This window comes from Aspergillus pseudotamarii (assembly GCF_009193445.1).
Source record: "Aspergillus pseudotamarii strain CBS 117625 unplaced genomic scaffold BDV38scaffold_30, whole genome shotgun sequence".
NCBI lineage: Eukaryota > Fungi > Ascomycota > Eurotiomycetes > Eurotiales > Aspergillaceae > Aspergillus > Aspergillus pseudotamarii.
Genome location: NW_022475044.1, coordinates 46,448 through 63,932, shown reverse-complemented (window position 1 = coordinate 63,932; position 17,485 = coordinate 46,448). Strand labels below are relative to the sequence as shown.

The 17,485-nt window shown below is 45.6% G+C and overlaps 4 protein-coding genes across 4 annotated transcripts; 3 read left to right on the top strand and 1 right to left on the bottom strand.

The window, feature by feature from the left end:
- Window positions 1-320: 320 nt before the first annotated feature.
- Window positions 321-1,692, bottom strand: rho3 (Rho family GTPase RHO3). The gene is made up of 8 exons (XM_032064224.1): window positions 1,415-1,692; window positions 1,304-1,354; window positions 1,232-1,249; window positions 1,149-1,165; window positions 1,076-1,090; window positions 902-1,023; window positions 644-845; window positions 321-581 (listed from the first exon to the last, which is right to left on the bottom strand). The coding sequence occupies exons 1-8, from the start codon at window positions 1,462-1,464 to the stop codon at window positions 463-465; spliced, it is 594 nt and encodes a 197-aa protein (XP_031913038.1). The 5' UTR covers window positions 1,465-1,692; the 3' UTR covers window positions 321-462.
- Window positions 1,693-2,706: 1,014 nt separating this feature from the next.
- BDV38DRAFT_98440 (putative COP9 signalosome subunit 2 (CsnB)) lies at window positions 2,707-4,785 on the top strand. Its single transcript, XM_032064223.1, has 4 exons — window positions 2,707-3,008; window positions 3,066-3,224; window positions 3,280-3,340; window positions 3,395-4,785. Exons 1-4 carry the CDS (start codon window positions 2,968-2,970, stop codon window positions 4,649-4,651), a joined length of 1,518 nt encoding a protein of 505 aa, XP_031913037.1. The 5' UTR covers window positions 2,707-2,967; the 3' UTR covers window positions 4,652-4,785.
- Window positions 4,786-11,501: 6,716 nt separating this feature from the next.
- BDV38DRAFT_271592 (OTU family ubiquitin thioesterase) lies at window positions 11,502-13,341 on the top strand (the record flags this gene model as incomplete). The annotated part of the gene is made up of 6 exons (XM_032057342.1): window positions 11,502-11,753; window positions 11,809-11,895; window positions 11,957-12,286; window positions 12,445-12,716; window positions 12,781-13,209; window positions 13,263-13,341. 6 exons carry the CDS (start codon window positions 11,502-11,504, stop codon window positions 13,339-13,341), a joined length of 1,449 nt encoding a protein of 482 aa, XP_031913036.1.
- Window positions 13,342-15,128: 1,787 nt separating this feature from the next.
- BDV38DRAFT_247743 (bZIP transcription factor JlbA/IDI-4) lies at window positions 15,129-16,469 on the top strand. The gene has a single exon (XM_032054689.1). The coding sequence runs from the start codon at window positions 15,744-15,746 to the stop codon at window positions 16,023-16,025; it is 282 nt and encodes a 93-aa protein (XP_031913035.1). The 5' UTR covers window positions 15,129-15,743; the 3' UTR covers window positions 16,026-16,469.
- Window positions 16,470-17,485: the final 1,016 nt, after the last annotated feature.

The window sequence follows — 17,485 nt, the reverse complement described above, 5'->3', positions numbered from 1 at the left end:
TTATGCTATCCGGCTGGAAACCAAAAATTAGAGTCATCAATTGGTAGATAGTACACATTCGCATGTCTAGCAATAGCAATAAACAGACCCGGTTCTCCCTGTCTTCTGTTTTGACCCAGGAACACGATACCAGGCAATAGAAAGATCCAGTCGAGTAAGGCATGATTGCCCGAGTCCATTCCAAGCTGGGTCAGTTCGTGTTTTTCCAGAACATTAAGCGTACATAATTAGAAAAGGGGATGCAGAAAAGTATATATAAAGAAGAGAAGAATGCAATAGCCACACATATAGGCTGAAGAGCTGGCATGGTAATAAAGAAGATCAGTCGCGGTAGGCTTGGGACTTTCGAAGCTCGTATTGGACAGTCCTAAATGGCGCAACGGACAAGAAGCAAATCAAAGGGTATACGGACAAACGATTGAAACCGTCAAAAGAAGCTAGGAGCAGCAACGGGCGAACCGTTTACAGGATGACACAGCCTTCCTTGGACCCGTTCGATCCTTGGGCTTTGACTTCAAGGGCGACCTTGGCTGCTTCGTAGAAAGTCTCCATAATGCCGCGATTCTGAACGGCAGAGCATTCTGTCATTGGATGGTTAATAAGACTCACTCGACCAAAACCGCAGGGCATCAACGGTACTTACCCAGGTACTTCACAGCACCGATCTCCTTTGCCTTCGCTAGGCCTTGCTCGTACGTAATAGCATTGGGGTTAGGGTTCTCAAATTCGTCTTTCCGCAAGTCACACTTGAGCGCTGTGAGGACCATCTTCACACCGGGGCAGTTCTCTGAAATCTCGTCGACCCATTTGCTTGCGACGTTCTCGAATGAATCCGGGCTGTCAACCTGCATTCGAGTATTTAGTTGATATTCACCAATATTGGGGCGCAAGGGTTCCTCACACTAAAACAGAGCATAATCACATGTGTGTCCTCATACGACAGCGCACGCAATCGGTCAAATTCCTCCTGGCCGGCGGTATCCCAGAGCGATAATTCCATGTGTACGTTGTCGACAAAGATATCTAGAGAGGTATGAATATACGTATCGGACATGGAAGGGGTGGAAGCGATTACCGTGGACATAGTTTTCTGGAGGGATCAAGGTTAGCAAACGCGAAGTATTAGTTAGGAAGGGGCTAGCACGCACCAAAAACAGTCGGCTCACTAAGTGGGAGTCGCGAAGTCAACATCGCAGAGCGTATAACCACGTGGAAAGAGTGTGTATCTTACTATACTGTTGGGAAAAACCTATGTAGCAAGGATTAGCGGAAATCATAAGAAAGGATGGGATACGATTATTACCCTCTTGTGAACACGTTCAAGGCCGAAGTCTTGCCACAAGCACCGTCGCCTCTAGTTCAATAGTTAGATCCCTGTCCTCCGGGTGATAGAAAAGTCGCAGATTTTACTAACAGCAGCACCATCTTCCGGCGGACAACCGTCTGACGTCCGCACAAACCCATCGTGAGAGGATAGTATTCAAGAAATTTGGTACGGTATGCGCGAGGGCTAGCGATAAGGGGTGTGGAAGGGATGCGATCAATTCGGTCTGGGGTCGACACCGACGTATATATCTAGAATATATAAGAGAATGTGGGACAAAGAATAATTTTTGCACTTCAGTGATAAGCAAATGAGGAGTTTGTGGCATTGGTGGTGAGGGAAGCAAAGCCACCGGTCATGGGCCGTGCAGACGATGTCATCGGACCTTGAAAGGGTCAGCGAATGAGACGATCCTCATCTGCCAAGGACTCAGGTCTAATTTCGCCTCGCCAAGTGCCTGAACCTCAAAGATTGCTCAGTACTCATAAGACACGCCACACGCTGGACATCAAAACTGCGTTGCATTCTTGTTGTTGGTTGAATCTCGGTGGTTGTAGTATCCGCATGTGCTCCATTTATGGGGTTTTTGTCCTCTGGTACCTACTTGGACAAGCTTCAAACTAAAGAATGGCTTTGTCTCACTCATTTGACCTTTTACTTCGCTACAATGCATATATATCCCAATGCTTAGTACTACATGGCTTGTATAACGTTTATGTACTCACATTATAACAGGACAGAAACGAAGAGGTTAAACTTTCATCGCAATTGCTTTCTAGACTTCTTCGATGCCGTCATCATGACTGCGGTGCGCTCAATTGATACCGCGTCCCCACTGTCTTAACCTGAGGTTATAAATTTAGAAAACATAGCCTACCACCATGATAACACTCAACGATGAAGAAATCACAGTCTAGCCGACGGACTCCATGCAATCCTTCTATGTTACAATCATTTTTTTTAAGGCAGTGACACAACATTTGTTCAGATTTCCTCGTCGTATTTCAACGATTATATACAAATATTTTCAGCCCGTAGATATTCTATAGGAACTACACTGTAACGAGGACTGTACTCTACATCGTTGGTCTATTTTGGGATTTTGTGATCGACGATACTTTTCTGTCGTGTGCGATATCTAGTGGCGCGGCATAAATATATATATTTCATAGTATACGCATCAACGTACATGGTGCGACATCGAGTCTCACGTGCCATGTGGATGTTCGGCCAGTTCAGACGAAAAACATGAATAATAACTTATAGATTATCAATCAGGTCTAGATAATCACAGCAATGAGACACTGCAAATAAGTTCCAGATCAATTCCAGATCAATTCCAGATCGAGAAAGATTGAAAAAGTACGGTCGGACCCATCGACCTTGGACTAAGCCAGCCGTAGCGCGGGGAACGTAGAGAAGGAAGGTGGTTGACAGCCCCGGCCTCCGATAGGCTGCCAACAAGCTCCATTGTGTCTCTTCTCAACCTCCATTATCTACCTCAACAACAAACAACAACTGAACGAATCTCACGTGCATCCTTACGAAATCCCTTGACCTTCACCAATATTCATATCCATACTACCGACAGACGAGAAATACCCGAGACCACGAAATAAAGAACCTCACAAAGCTACCCCAAAATGTCTGACGATGACTTCATGCAAGATTCTGGCGACGAAGAGTGTGTATCTCCCGCCTGATACAATAGCCCTGGGAACGTGCGGTTGACTCCTGCTAGTTATGACTTTGAGTACGAAGATGCGGACGACGACGAGTCAGGAGACATCGGGATCGAGAATAAATACTACAACGCCAAACAAATGAAAATAGATAACCCGGAGGAAGCGATCGACGAGTTTCTGGAGGTACCGGCCCTGGAGCAAGAGAAAGGCGATTGGTAACTAGAAATTGCACTTTTCGGGTTGGCTGGGCAGGCCGCTGATGATATCAAGGGGTTTTAAAGGTCTCAAGCAAGCCATAAAGCTGGAATTCAAACTCGGACGATACAGCGATGTAGGTCTTTCTTTGGTGCCCTCCATGCACTGGATGCCTTGCTGACTGCTCTAGGCGGTTGAGCACTACAGAGAACTTCTTACCTACGTCAAGTCGGCCGTCACACGAAACTATTCCGAAAAGTCTATCAACAACATGCTGGATTACATTGAGAAAGGCTCGGATGACGACAAGGCCTACCAGTGCATGGAAGAGTTTTATTCGTTGACACTACATTCGTTCCAGAACACAAATAACGAGCGTCTGTGGCTGAAGACCAATATTAAACTGGCCCGCCTATGGCTAGAACGCAAGGAGTACGGTCAACTGAGCAAGAAGGTGCGGGAGTTGCATCGGGCATGCCAACGGGAAGATGGGTCGGATGATCCCAGCAAAGGAACATATCTCCTGGAATTATACGCACTGGAAATTCAAATGTACGCCGAGACGAAGAACAATAAGCGACTCAAGGCCCTGTATCAGCGCGCTCTCCGTGTGCGGTCAGCGGTGCCACATCCTAAGATCATGGGAATTATCCGGGAATGTGGAGGGAAGATGCACATGAGCGAGGAAAACTGGGAAGAAGCGCAGAGCGATTTCTTTGAGTCGTTCCGGAACTACGACGAGGCTGGTTCGATGCAACGTATCCAGGTTCTTAAGTATCTGGTGCTGACCACCATGCTGATGAAATCTGACATCAACCCGTTCTATTCGCAAGAGACCAAGCCCTACAAGAGCGACCCCCGCATTTCGGCCATGACCGATTTAGTCGATGCCTTCCAGCGCGACGATATCCACGCATACGAAGCGGTCCTGAGCAAGAACCCTGATGTCCTGGCGGATCCCTTCATCGCAGAAAACATCGACGAGGTCAGCCGAAACATGCGGACCAAGGCAGTCCTCAAGCTGATCGCACCCTACACGCGGTTTACGCTGGCGTTCATCTCCAAGCACATTAAAATCTCCATCCAAGAGGTACAGGACATTTTGAGTTTCCTGATCCTGGACAAGAAGCTGAACGCCAAAATTGACCAAGAAAATGGAACGGTCGTCGTGGAAAGCGCTAGTGACGTGGATCGACTGCGATCCCTTGAGGAGTGGAACGCATCGCTTCGGACCCTTTGGCGGGCCACCTTAAATGACGGGGAAGGGTTTAGAACGGACGAAACGTCTCAACTCCACGGGTTGAGAGGCGGACCCCTCTTCCAATCGGGATTTGGTGATGAAGCAACACCTGCATTGGGTTTACGTACTGGGCGCCGATTACGGGGTGGATGGAAGGGTAAAGGCTCAGGACACGGGCCCAAGGTTACAGGTGCAGGCGGATATTAGGTATGCGTGTGTGTGGTGTAGTAGCAGTAGTGGTAGCAGTAGCAATAGCAGCAGTAGTAGTGAGTGGCTGTGGAAAAGAAGCAGACCAGCAGACACAATCCCAGTTTGCTGCCGAGTTTAATAATGAAAAGAAGTATACAAAACAATCATCGGCCGATAGAAAACAATGAATGAATGAACGAACCAATCCACAAACAGCCACCATCAAACTAACTGACACTACAAGAATCAATCAATCATACATACAGACTCCATATATGCACTTACTTGTCAACAAAAAAGCCAGCAAAAGCAAAAATACGAAGGGAAAAAAATCCCCCAAACCCAAAACCCAAAGGAAATAAAAGCATAATTTGAAAATCCTTTCTTTTCTTTTCTTTTTTTTCCTTTTTTTTTTAAAGAAAAAAAGAGGCAAACCAGGACACGCAAAAGAAAAGTAAAAAGAAAATTCTGCAAGATGCATACACTAATAAGACAATCAGTCAGGAGGACCCAGTTTCATCGCTCATCAATCCTTTATCACCATCCATAGCTTTGCAGGCTACGTCTGCGTCGCGGTTCAGCGATAGGACCAAAACACCGTAGGGAAAAGCAGTTGACGGTCCCATGGTCCACCTAACGAGAGGGGGATCCACAGAGACGACATCCGCTGTGGGGACCCGGAGTCCACCTTTCGCTTGGGGTTGAAATACTTGGTAAGTGTACTCCGTCGTAGCGTTTGGAGAGAAAGAAAAGAAAAGAAGAAACAAAAAAAAAAAAGGTGCGTAGTGGACTTGGCAGATGCATGTAGATGTGGTGTTTGTTTCTTCTGTTTTACCCCCTCCTTGGATCAAGATATTTGATTTTAGGAATAGATATTATCTTACAAAGGTATGTGTACTCAGATACTCAGACTACTGGGATGATAATATCAAGGTCGATGCAGCAGCCTCGGAGGAAAACTTAGTGATTAGTGACAAGTCGGATTTCCACCGGAAGTCAGCAGCTTTGATCTAGTTAGTTATCGTTAGAGATGGTGGAATGGAGACACGGGTCGTACCGACGTAGTGAACTAAACGCCTTGCGTTAGATGCCTAATGGGACTAGTCAATGATTCAGCGAAGAAACAACAACAAAGACAGGGATTCTCCAAACAGATTCAATATAAAAATATATAAAAATAGGCGATCAACCAGCGGAAGGGATAGCAATTATTGGATGTAAATGGTGTGATGGGGAGGGGCCTCGCGCTCTCTCTCTCAATCGATAATTATTGCTAAACTAAATAGATCATGTCCACCATCGTTGCAACATATCGGTAGAAATAATTCATACAATTATAGGGTACTGCGGCCGAGTGGAGTCATTGGCAGAAAAATGCGTGTGTGCGTTCGTTAATTTAGTTATTTTCTTTTTCTTCCCTTTTCTTCTTTTCTTTTTTCTTTCCCCCCCTCCCTCGCCTTGCCAAGAGGGGACAGAACCTGGTTACTGGAGTACTTTCGACGATTGGCCGCCTGCCATCGAATACTAGTCCGCCCCGCTGAAGGTTGGGCTATCATGTTAGGAGGGGGACGGAGAAGTCCCGTGAGCCTTTTCTTTTATTCTCTTTTCTTTTCTTTTCTTTTCTTTTTTTAAATCCACTTTTCCGTATGCTTTTCATTGTTCGTTCCCGAGGCGCTGAGAAAAACTAGGGTTGATTTTTTGATTAGTGGATACAGGGGGATGATAACGTTAGCTTATGATGTGGACATACATAATAAATGCTCGGTAGAAATGGAGTTTGTTTGCTTCCTGGAGTCCATCAGCTACTAAGAAGCTAGTTCGATGGGGGTCCCTGCGTGTGTGATAGTGGTGTTATTGGACAGAAGCTATCATTTAACGTTTGGTGATGAGGTATGTTACTTACGTGTCGTTTCGGTACCTACTCAGTGTTGAAATAGGTTCTGATAGGGATCAATGTCAGGTACCTACAGTAACGTACCATTGGAAGGATCCTTGGCGTGTAATCGGCCACATCATATTAGCATTGGTTATACCGAATCTTCATCCTTGTCTGACGGTTAGGGCACCGAAGAATCTCCGGGGTCCGCATCCACCCACTTTTAACCTTACTGTGTAGCTCTCATGATTTCTAGTGAGTACCAAGACTGTGGATGTTGAGCTACCCGTTTATAGGAGTCACTCATAGGCTAGGAAAAAGGAACTATATGAAAGTGGCGACATTCAATCAGCCTCCTCGATCTAAACGGTAGATAGTTGGAATGTGATCATGACTGTGATCACATCAGAACTCTAAGTACAGGGGCGACTCTCTTTGTTGTGGCCGTCTTCGTGCATTCATTCGTCTAGGTTGTATTTGATTTTTGTTGGCTGCGTTTCAAACTGTTTGTCCGCGTAAATTGACTGGGTGGGAGGGAGGCGGGGGGAGAAAAAGCGGTATTCCAGCACGCTGGGATTAGGATCAAGAGCCGGAACTCCGAACCCCAGTCCGATGGATGTCTCTCTATGGGTGGTTGACTGGGCTGGATAGTTGTAAAACATAAATCATCCCGGCATTCAGGTACCCGAGGAGTATGTGCAACGGGGCGGGATGTAACCAGAGAGGGGGAGAGAGAGAGAGAGGCAACCGCTAGCAAGCGACCCAAGATAGGTACCTAAGGTAGCAGGTATAAGCAGCTCACGGACGAATACCAAATCACAACGCCATCCGGGAGGGCAATGGCTTCGGAGCGACAGCCGAGGTAGCATATGCAAGTCTGATTCTAGTTGGATCGAACTCATCCTAGATGGTGGATAATTGAGCATGACGATTGGCAAACCCTATGCGCATACAGAAGAGAAGAGGATAAATTAACAAAAAGCGGATTATCGCTCCAACCAGACAGGTTGGAGAAGCTGGTAGCCGAGGGCATGGGTGTGCCGGCCGGATGGGCCAGCGGGCGTCAGACGGTTCATCCCACTGACCAGGATTGCTCGCGGTGGTGGTCTGATCTCACTATCTTACCCGGTGGCTCATGGTATTTGAGTTATAGCATTGCAGGTTATAGGATGGTAGGGTACAATCTATACGTGATTGAGGATGTCTATCCGCATAATCACGATCCTAGCGTGATCATCGTAACGTTGCTTCTTTGAGGCACTGGCGATGTATCACGATCATTGGAGGCCTTACGGAATAGCTCAACATTAACTTGACACTGGAAATGGGTCTGGAATCCTGGATCGATCATCGAATACGACCATCAATAGGACACGGGGATAGGGATGCGTTCACTGGAGAGAGCTCACCTCGGGCTTGTTTAGGTAACCCATTATTTTCTCGTAAAGCGGGACACCCAAAGTTACCCGGAATTCTAAGCCAGTGAGTAATACTGAGTATCACTTACTCCGCACTCGTATGCTGCATGCAAGACGGCAAGTAACAGGGACCGCGAAAGGATTTTAGATTAGAATCGATTGCTAAAAGTGTAACCCCCCTTGGGTCGTCGTCTCTAACTCTAGTTGGAGTTAGCAGAGACCCAGTTCGTACTCTTCTTCCGAAAGCAGGACCAGCGGACTATGGCAACTAGACTAGTGAGCTTGTTAGAGCGAATCTCAAGTTCCCAACAGCGGCGTTAGTTTCCGCTTAGTGTCGCTCCACCCCAGCGTTTGTCATCCATGTCGGGACATGTGGCCGCTTTCCACTGCATGGAGATCGAGGACGTTGCATTCAGATCGGGCGATTCCTCATTGTGTTCTTCTCTGTGCCTATCAAATACGGAGATTACATGTTGTCGGACTGAGTTTTTCATGGTTGAGTTCTGCACAGACAGTTGTGATCTGAGCCCTCGGCTTAATCCCGTGGAGATGTTGAGACGCACGTAGACAAAACCAAGGAAAGAGAAATTCAAAGGCAAAGAAAGGAGAGAAATAAAAATGAGTTTTTTCTTCTTTTTATAAAAAAAAGAGGATTCCAAGAAGGACTTATCCTAGAGACACACTACTACCACCACTATCACCGAAGATCCCACAGCCCCCAATCGAACAAACACCGCTCGGCATTTGCATTGGATCCAATGTGACCGGAAGGTCGTTCCGAATCCTGGATGTTGTTCCATACTACTACTACTACTACTATTACTACTACTAGTATATACAGTAGAAGAGGTATGGAGCTGTTTGCTATTTCACTTGCTTCAAGCATCTTGTTGAGTCATAGCCATGGGAAAAAAATGCCAATCGTTGAAGTACCGAACGTTGTTATCAACCTCATGATCCACTTTTGCGAAATATCACCGGTGATGTCGGGCAAGTCAAGTCACCGCAACTAGTGTTTCTCCGTCCAATCATGGAGCGGCGGCATATTCCCAGTGCTTAGCACCTAGTAGTATCGGGGTTCTTCCTGATAGTGTGGCAGTAAGGTAATTTGGTTGTAGGTACCGAGTACAAATCTCATACTGGTGGATAGGTAGGGAAATAGATTAATTCATAGACGAGGGAAAGTTCGGTAATATCAGGGTCCTAAAAGAGATGGAGACACCGAGGGGAAGGAAAGGAAGGAAGTAAAAGAAAAAAAGAAAAAGAATAATAGAATAATAGAATATAGAATAATATAATATAGAATAATATAATAATGAAAATAAAACAAAGTAGCTTCTGGATGGATCGTCATTTGAGGATCCATCCAAGTTCAAATCAACCACTTAACCGGTTGTTCCGCTGCATTTGCTACGCTAACTGACGTCCACCACCTCACCTCCATTCATAATCATTGATCATTACTTTCTCTTGATTAACCCTGTTAGACAGGTGGTTTTCAGTTGAGCCCTTTTCTTTTTATATCACACCTGAATCAGTTTCTCAATTACGATATTTTAATTTTCCTTTAAGGATATCCTATAACTACATTTAATCTTAATCTTATTTTTTCCTTTTTCCTTGTTATCGCCCATCGGCTGCAGGTTCTAATTATTGATTGTCATTTTAAAACAGGGCCGAATTTCATTAGTTTCTACTTCAACTTCATGTGCATGTCATTTCATTCTTCTCTTTTTTGTTTTCGTTTTACCATTTTTTTCTTTTCTTCCTTTTTTTTTTTTTTTTTTTTTTTTTTTTTTTTTTTAACCCTCTCTCTTTTCCTCCCCACCCACAAACTCCATTCCCGTATCGTCCTATGACAGCCCCGTCGTAAGTAAGTCCACTGACCGTATTTCTTTTATTGGTTTGTGTGTTATTCAACTTGTCCATAATTTCTTATTTTTTTTTATAAACCCTCTGATCGGCTGCACTCCATGGATTACCTTCTTTCGAGGCCTCTGACTGGAGCAAACCGCGACTAGTGGTTTGTTTTCTACCAACAAGACCCTATTAGTTTCACCACTAGCCATTCCACTACTAAAGAAATCAAAACCCCGCGCTGTCCACCGATCCTCAATCAACCACGAAGAAGCTTCTCCCCACGAATGTGTCGGTGATATTAAATTCCCTTATTAAACCCAGATCGTCGTCCGACCCTATCCCATTTTCTCCTCGCTAGGTCCCTCGGATCCCTGTCATCTTTCCATCTTATTCCCGTTAATATCTACTATTTTCTTTGAGCATAATTGATCTCACCCACCGCCTCCCCCTTTCACAAGGGCAATAAAAGTATCTTCCATCGCATCATTTCCTGCTGCTACTACTACTACGACTATTACTACTACTACTACTACTACTACTACCACTTCATTTTACATATCCACATACACACCTCAGGCACGTGTATGCACTGTTTTCGTAAACGAGACGTCAGAAGAAGGTCTGAGCCCTTTTCTTTTTTTTTATTGTCTCTATAACTTTTCCCCCCAAGTTCTATTCTTATCATCATATTTTTTTTTGTTCTTTTTTGTGACGTGATAAATAAAACTGTCATGTTCACACCTCCTTTACTTTTATCTATCTATAATTTTTAAACCTTTTATTTTTGTTTTTTTGTGTTTGATCTTTTATCACCTACCTTTTTTGATATAGAGTTATTAATTACCCACCTTTACAAAAAAAAAATTCACCCCTTCGAATCTTCCACCATCTTTCTTTCGGCCAGAAGGGAAAATTACCAGTAACTCTATCCTTGGAGTTAACCCTTCAATCATTGGTCTTAGGTGGAATCATTTGCCGATTTAACTTCCACTGTCATTCGTTCTCACTCCCATCCTTGTGACCTTCACGAGGGGACAGACCACCACCGATCTAGAGGTCGTCTGTCGGGTCTGTGGTTCATCAGAGACAGCCTGGATGTCACGTCGTGATATGTGTGTGTCTGTGTTTGACTCTCGGGCTTACACGCAGCTGGGGACCTAATCCTCAACTGCCTTTTCCGTCATCTATGCCGTCATTTCCTACCCTTTCTCATCCTTCCTCATGCTCTCCTCATTGGCCTCTCTCTATTTCGGCCTGGGATTCAGTTGTCCACTCTCGATGCTTTGTTACACAACCATCCACATCGTGTGCGGCTGTGGTTATCGTTCCTCCTCTCTATGATCACTTGCCTGTATCCCCCCGTTATTGGTGCATCTTGAATTTATAGATCGTACCAGTTGCTCGGATTCCTTACTTACAAGCCGTTGTCTGGTCTGTGCGCTAAGATTGTGATGAATAGGTTGCTGTCATCGTCGACGATCCGCCGAGCTGATCCGGTTCACATCTTCTCTGGAGCATAAGGCGCAGCAGGGGCACGACTACCTTGCTGGAAAGATGCTTCTTTGTCTTGTGCGTATCACGCTATGATCTTTGATGTTCCCTGCTGTTTCGTAGCAGACTGACACAGTCGGATGTCATTAAAGACATCAAATTATTTGTGAATCTGCACCTAGAAGGTCCTCGAGGCTCAGAACTTCCCTGAATTTTATATGCGATGTCCTTGGCGGATGTCCCTTGGAATCACCCCGGTCCTCTGAATCATCCTCTCCCTGCTAGGCAAGGCTCCGCAACCAACTTATATCATCATCGCTCTCCCCATTCATCAGCTTTTTTCAACTCCGGGTATTCTCAATTACCAAGTGCCGTGTATCCTGGAAATTCCTCTTTCTTCAACATGAACACCCTCTCGACAGAAGAAATGGAGCGGTTCCAGAAGCTGTCCAATGAGTTTGAACCGGATATCCAGGTAACTCCTACTACGCCCAGAACTGACCATGCAGTATAACTAACACCAAATCAAGGGTCCTCTAGTGTCAACGAAACAACCGAGCAGTGCTATCGCCATGGACTATGCGAGTGCTGATCCTACTTTTGTCGCAAAAACTAGCGTATGTGACGGCTCCTTCGGATCCCTACGGAACTGCTGGATGCTAACTATCCCACCCATAGGCGCTTGCAGTAACTCACCCATTCACCCGTATCATGAAAGGGGACGGCAACTGTGGCTGGAGAGGTGATGATTCGCGCCTTTCTGAGATCTTGTACCACGCTGACTCACTTGATGTAGCTATTGCATTCGGATATTTCGAGAATCTTTTCAACCTACGAGACACGCTCCGAGTGCACCGCGAGCTGCTTCGGATCAAGTCGTTGAACGTGCTCCTTAATTCGGTCGGCCAGCAGGAGCATCTGTATGAAATTTTCGTAGATGCGACAGAAGAGATCTTTAATCAAATATCAGAGGCGATACAAAATGGCGTCCGCGATGACTCGTTCCTCGTAGACGCTTTCAATAATGAATATGATTCGAGTGCCATCATAACGCATTTCCGAGTGAGTAGCAACCCTTGAAATGCTACCCTGTTTCCTCCCCCTATACAAACCAGGCTCTCGGGGATTTTCTAGCCAACGACGATTGACTTTTGCGAGTACAATAGATCCTGACAAGTGCGTGGATGAAACTCAACCCTCACCGCTACCAAGCCTTTCTCTCGTTGCCCGTGGACCAGTATTGCGCAACCCGAATCGAGACGGTCAAGACGGAAATTGACGAAGTTGGCCTCCAAGCTCTTGTTGACGGTGTGATCGAGCCCGCTGGATTCGCTGTTGAGATCTTATATCTCGACCGCAGCGAAGGTGACGCTGTGACTCCTCACATGTTGACTCCTGCCCGGCCAAGTGTAGTGACCATTCGTCTACTATATCGCCCGTGAGTCGAAGCTTAATGATGATGACCCTTTCCAAGGTTCACAGAATGCGCTAATATTATACAGGGGTCATTATGACTTGCTCTACCAGGCTGAGCCTACTGTGAATATGGAACCTGTGGTCAATTATCAATACGCGATGACTTCTAACTACACCCCATGGGATCAAGGCGCTCTCTCATTCGATGTAAATTCGAGTTTAATGTCAATTCCGAATCTCATGATGGACCCAACTTTTGGGCTTGGCCCCTCTCCGATCCCTGCCGCCCCGGCCAGTCCTTTCCAAGTCTCGTCGCCTCCAGATGTCTATCAACCTCCCATACACACCTCGCCACCTGTCCCTGTGGCATCTCCGCCACCTCCTCGGATGTCAGCACCTCCGCCGATGAGCTCTTTACCCAGCCGCTCGTCCGACGGGCCACAGATTCGGCTGAATCCGCTGGTTATGAAACCTAATCTAAGCCATTCTCTTCCGGTCACGACGCCATTTAAGAAGTATGTCCGTTCAGTTGTAGACCTTAAATGGCCAAACACTAATATTCGGATAGCTCTCCCTATAATCAAGCTCATTTCCAGAACCAAGACTTTGAGCCAATTCACTGGGAACCTAGTGAATCTCGCAAATGATCCTCGAGTATATTCCCAACACCGATACATCAATACCCCAACTTCAGGTCGCTACGGAGCATCACGTCCAAATATTTCTCTCTTATGATTCGCAATCAATGACCTCATACTACGCTCGTTGACCAGCTCCCAGGCTCTCTGACCAGCGCTCTACCAAGGGAAAGCTGCCACCATCACCGCTCTCAAGACGAAGGATCTTTTGACTGTGTCATTTGCTTTCGGTACAATCGAGGGTTCACACCTCCACTCGCTTCCTTATTACTTTTCTTCATCTATTGATCTGTCTGTAAGTCTGTTGCTTAGCGTCTGTCTTACGCGTTGCATGGGTATGAGCGTGATTTTCAAGTTTTGCTTTCAGATCATTACAACAGATATTATCTGGGTGGAAGCTTCTATTAAAATCTGTCTTTTTAATGAACGAAAACAATCCTGCCCTCATGTTTGACGAGGGGACTTTTACCGACATGATGACCTTCACATTTATGAACCAAAGTCGAGTTTAGCCGTAATTCCTCCGAGACAGTAAATCGGCGCATCTCTTCAGGCTGTACTACTAACGGGATCAGGTGAAGCATTACCCCCTCTTCCTAGGCGTAACCTTGATCTCAGATGTATCACATACGAGGTGCCTAACATCGTTTTGAAATCTGTATCTTGTGAGGTTTTCTAGTGTTAGGCTTTCCATTCCAGTATATACCTGAACCCCATGATACATGTAAAGGCATAAAGAATGTCATATATTTATTGCATCGTACCGCTGATATTGCAAGCACAACGCAGAGGGAGCCCCGGGAGTATTTCAGTGGCAAGCTTTAGGTTCAATATAGTTTTGAGGAGATTTCTGGGGACTTCCAGATACGACCAGGGTGTTGGAGGTTGCCTAAGGAGATTCGAGATCAAAATTAACTCCTTGGGGCTATATAAGATGTAACTAGGATATTGTATTTGCCTAAGCCGCTATACATAGAAGGTGCTGAGAATCTACAGATGACGATGAAAGGAATCAAATACTTGAGCCTCTGGCGCCGTATTTCAATTATATCAGAATGATATACCCTTGACTATCTTCTGGCATGCAAGTTTAGGTATTTGAAAAAATCGAGGCGTGCATAATAATATGACATGCAAAAACTGTGCCCGTCAGTGGGTGGGTTCAGTTCTTACATTAACAGTCGACAGCCTTGTTGAGTAATTAGTAGTAAACTGGGTCCCAATGGCGGCTTTTTATTTTGTTCTGGAACGCAAGCCCATACTTGAGTGAAAGTGATTGGATACAGCCTCAGCTTACTACTAGAGAGTAGAGGTTAAGGGTCTATTGTCGGGGACTCCGAGACGCGATTCTAGACGCCCGGTGGTTTGCTCCTTGTAGGCCCACATTTTTGTTTGAAAAGATAAGTAGGTTTTCAGGGACCAAACCTCCATCCATTTGGTTTGAATAGATAAATCAATTTTACGTAAGACGCGTCTAGCAGGATGATTCTCAGGGGTATTGATCGAAAGAACTTTGCTTTGGGATAATCATTTTGATTTATTGTATGGGCGCAGAACTTGTGCTTAGCCTTTAGGTACTCTTATTATAGACCCTTTTTGATAGACATGCAGATTTCAAACACTGTATCGTTATCGACTGTATTACGGTACTGTTACGAGCCCTTACGCAGTGGAACTCTGGATTAGAGTTTCCACCTGATTCTGACCTGAGCTGACTCAGCCACTCTTCGGGCTGCAGATAAAACGATTCAATCCCACCCTGACCTACCTTCTTTCTTTTCAACCTCATCATCAGTCCTACACGAAGGACTAAGGCTTCCTTTTTTATTTGTTTAGCAAGACCCCCCACGGGCCTGAGAGAGGCCCGTCCGCGCAATACAATCATGTCCACCGCAGTGTCTTCCGCCGTGGCATGCTTTAGGCTTGGAGCATTCTTCTACTACCAGCCGCAGCGGCAGTAGTCACGATTCCCATCAAAACCACCTTCATCCCGCAGACCTCTACTTGCAATCTTACGATCCGCTCTACCACCCCAATCCTCATTCCTACTCTCCACAGTCCTTAGATTCACAATTTATCCCGTCCGGTGATGAGTTCACTGGCCTCGAATCCTGGGATACTTGGGCTACGCTCGATGCCGGTTATTATCAGCCATCGATAGCCAATTCGACTTCTCTCTATCCGACACCTGTTATAGAATCACTGCCAACTCCTGTTAATAATGATCTCCCTTCGATCCTGGAACTTAATGACTCTCAAGAATTCCTCCGATCCCTTGACGCTGGTTTGACACGTCCTGAAGGTTCGTCCGAGAAACTCGTTCGGATTGCTCTATATGATGTACCTAACCAACCCCAGACTACTGTCCCGAGCCCGCTACTAATTTACCGCCTCCACCTGCAACCGCAACCATGACCTCGTCACCTAGCTCATCGTCTCCTTCCAGCGACTCCGTTCCTACTCCATCAGTTTCTGGCCTTGCAAAATCTACTAGCGCCTCTCGTATCGAGAAGCGCCAGCAGAACACACTGGCTGCTCGTCGGTACCGCCAAAGGCGAGTGGATCAGTTGAAGAGTCTAGAAGAGGAACTGCGCAAGGTCAAAGAGGAGCGCGATGCATTGAAGATGCGCGTCTCTAAACTGGAAGGTGAAACGGAAGCCCTGAGATGTCTTGTCGGGCGGAAAAAGAAATAGTTTTTGCTCTATGCTTTTGGATATTTAGATCAGTGGCATTATAATTGAGAGGATCTTGCTGTCATTGTTCGTCTATTTGGCGCCCCTTTTCCCGTAAGAAATCATACCTGTAAGCATTACATAGTAAGCAAACGTGATCGTCTAGACATTATAGCACAAAAATGAGAGAATTGGAAGTGGGGCTCTGACGATGTCGACAGATAAATTTAATCCTTCATGTGTAAGATATAGAATCTTTTCAGAGATGGATTTCTTCTTCATGCCCGTGGAAGTCAAGTGTGGAGAACAAACGGCAGTATGGGGGGGGGGGTAAGTGAAATCGAAGTGGATTCAAAACTGACCCTGTTAATTAAGGTTCCATGGATCGTCCCGAAAGGCAATAATACATACCATACTTAGTATATGTATGACATTTCCGTACCGTACGGTGTTCAGTGATATGCGCCAGGCACCAATGTCTCAATCAATCATAAATCTAGTCAATAAATCGAACTCTGATTAGAATGACTCTTTTTCTCAGTGTAGTTTATTCCAACATCTACTTCAAGAAAGCTCTACATCTTTTATACTGGAGAACTGCTATCAAGACATGGATGTATGATGTTCTCTGTATCCGATCTGTATGCAAGTTGCATACAGTATGATTACAGCCACCATCATTCGTTAGTAAGAATGAGCGAGAATGACTCATGGGAAGGGGCCCTGATTGGTCAGTCAGACCCATACTCGGGGTTAAAATGCTGTACGCAGGTCCACAAACATCTGATGGATACGTAGTAGATCTACTAGTTGTCTTCCTCCAGGAACAAGTGATGTGGGGAATGCTCCTTGCTATCGGTTCTTGACATGGAAATTTAGTTCAACACGAAGTTATCGATGGGTTACTAATATACTTAAGTACCTAGGAGAATGAACATGTCATGTCATGTGATATAATCCCGACATGACTGTGATAAAGTGATTACTGACTTGCTTTTCCTGCCATTCACCTTCTAGGCTACTCTATGTCGAGACAGGAGACCAAGGACCTCCCGCGGCTCATTACTGTATGAGTTTGGATTGAAATGCACCATGAAACTGCAAACTAACGATGTGCATGCATACTAATCATCCTCCGAGGAGGTCGATTGCAGTATCGACATCAGACTGCTTTGTCGTCCGGCAAGCCAAAGTGTCCCATGGGCTTGACGGTTTATTTCTTAATCAGAACCGTCTAAACGGGATCACTTTTATGTTCGGTCTTTCCGACTTTGCTTTACAGACCTATGCCGCACAGCATGATTACTAAAAAGCTTTGCAGAACAAGGTCTTCTAATACTGATACCCTTCACCACAGGTCCCTTTGTCGTCTTCCGGAGCGTTCTGACATCGGACTACGGCCGACCGAAGCGTCCCCTCTCCCCGAATAGCTCGTGGAATACACCCTAAGGCAGTGAGTAACAAGGAATTCTTCCCCACGC

Bases quoted from the DNA above. Each gene is read 5' to 3' on its own strand.
- BDV38DRAFT_98440 (XM_032064223.1), top strand. From the start codon at position 2,968: ATGTCTGACGATGACTTCATGCAAGATTCTGGCGACGAAGA. The intron at 3,009-3,065 runs GTGTGTATCTCC...GACTCCTGCTAG, and splicing joins CAAGATTCTGGCGACGAAGA to TTATGACTTTGAGTACGAAG. The intron at 3,225-3,279 runs GTAACTAGAAAT...GATGATATCAAG, and splicing joins GAGCAAGAGAAAGGCGATTG to GGGTTTTAAAGGTCTCAAGC.
- rho3 (XM_032064224.1), bottom strand. From the start codon at position 1,464: ATGGGTTTGTGCGGACGTCAGACGGTTGTCCGCCGGAAGATGGTGCTG. The intron at 1,355-1,414 runs GTTAGTAAAATC...CTATTGAACTAG, and splicing joins CGCCGGAAGATGGTGCTGCT to AGGCGACGGTGCTTGTGGCA. The intron at 846-901 runs GTGAGGAACCCT...ACTCGAATGCAG, and splicing joins TGATTATGCTCTGTTTTAGT to GTTGACAGCCCGGATTCATT.
- BDV38DRAFT_247743 (XM_032054689.1), top strand. From the start codon at position 15,744: ATGACCTCGTCACCTAGCTCATCGTCTCCTTCCAGCGACTCCGTTCCT.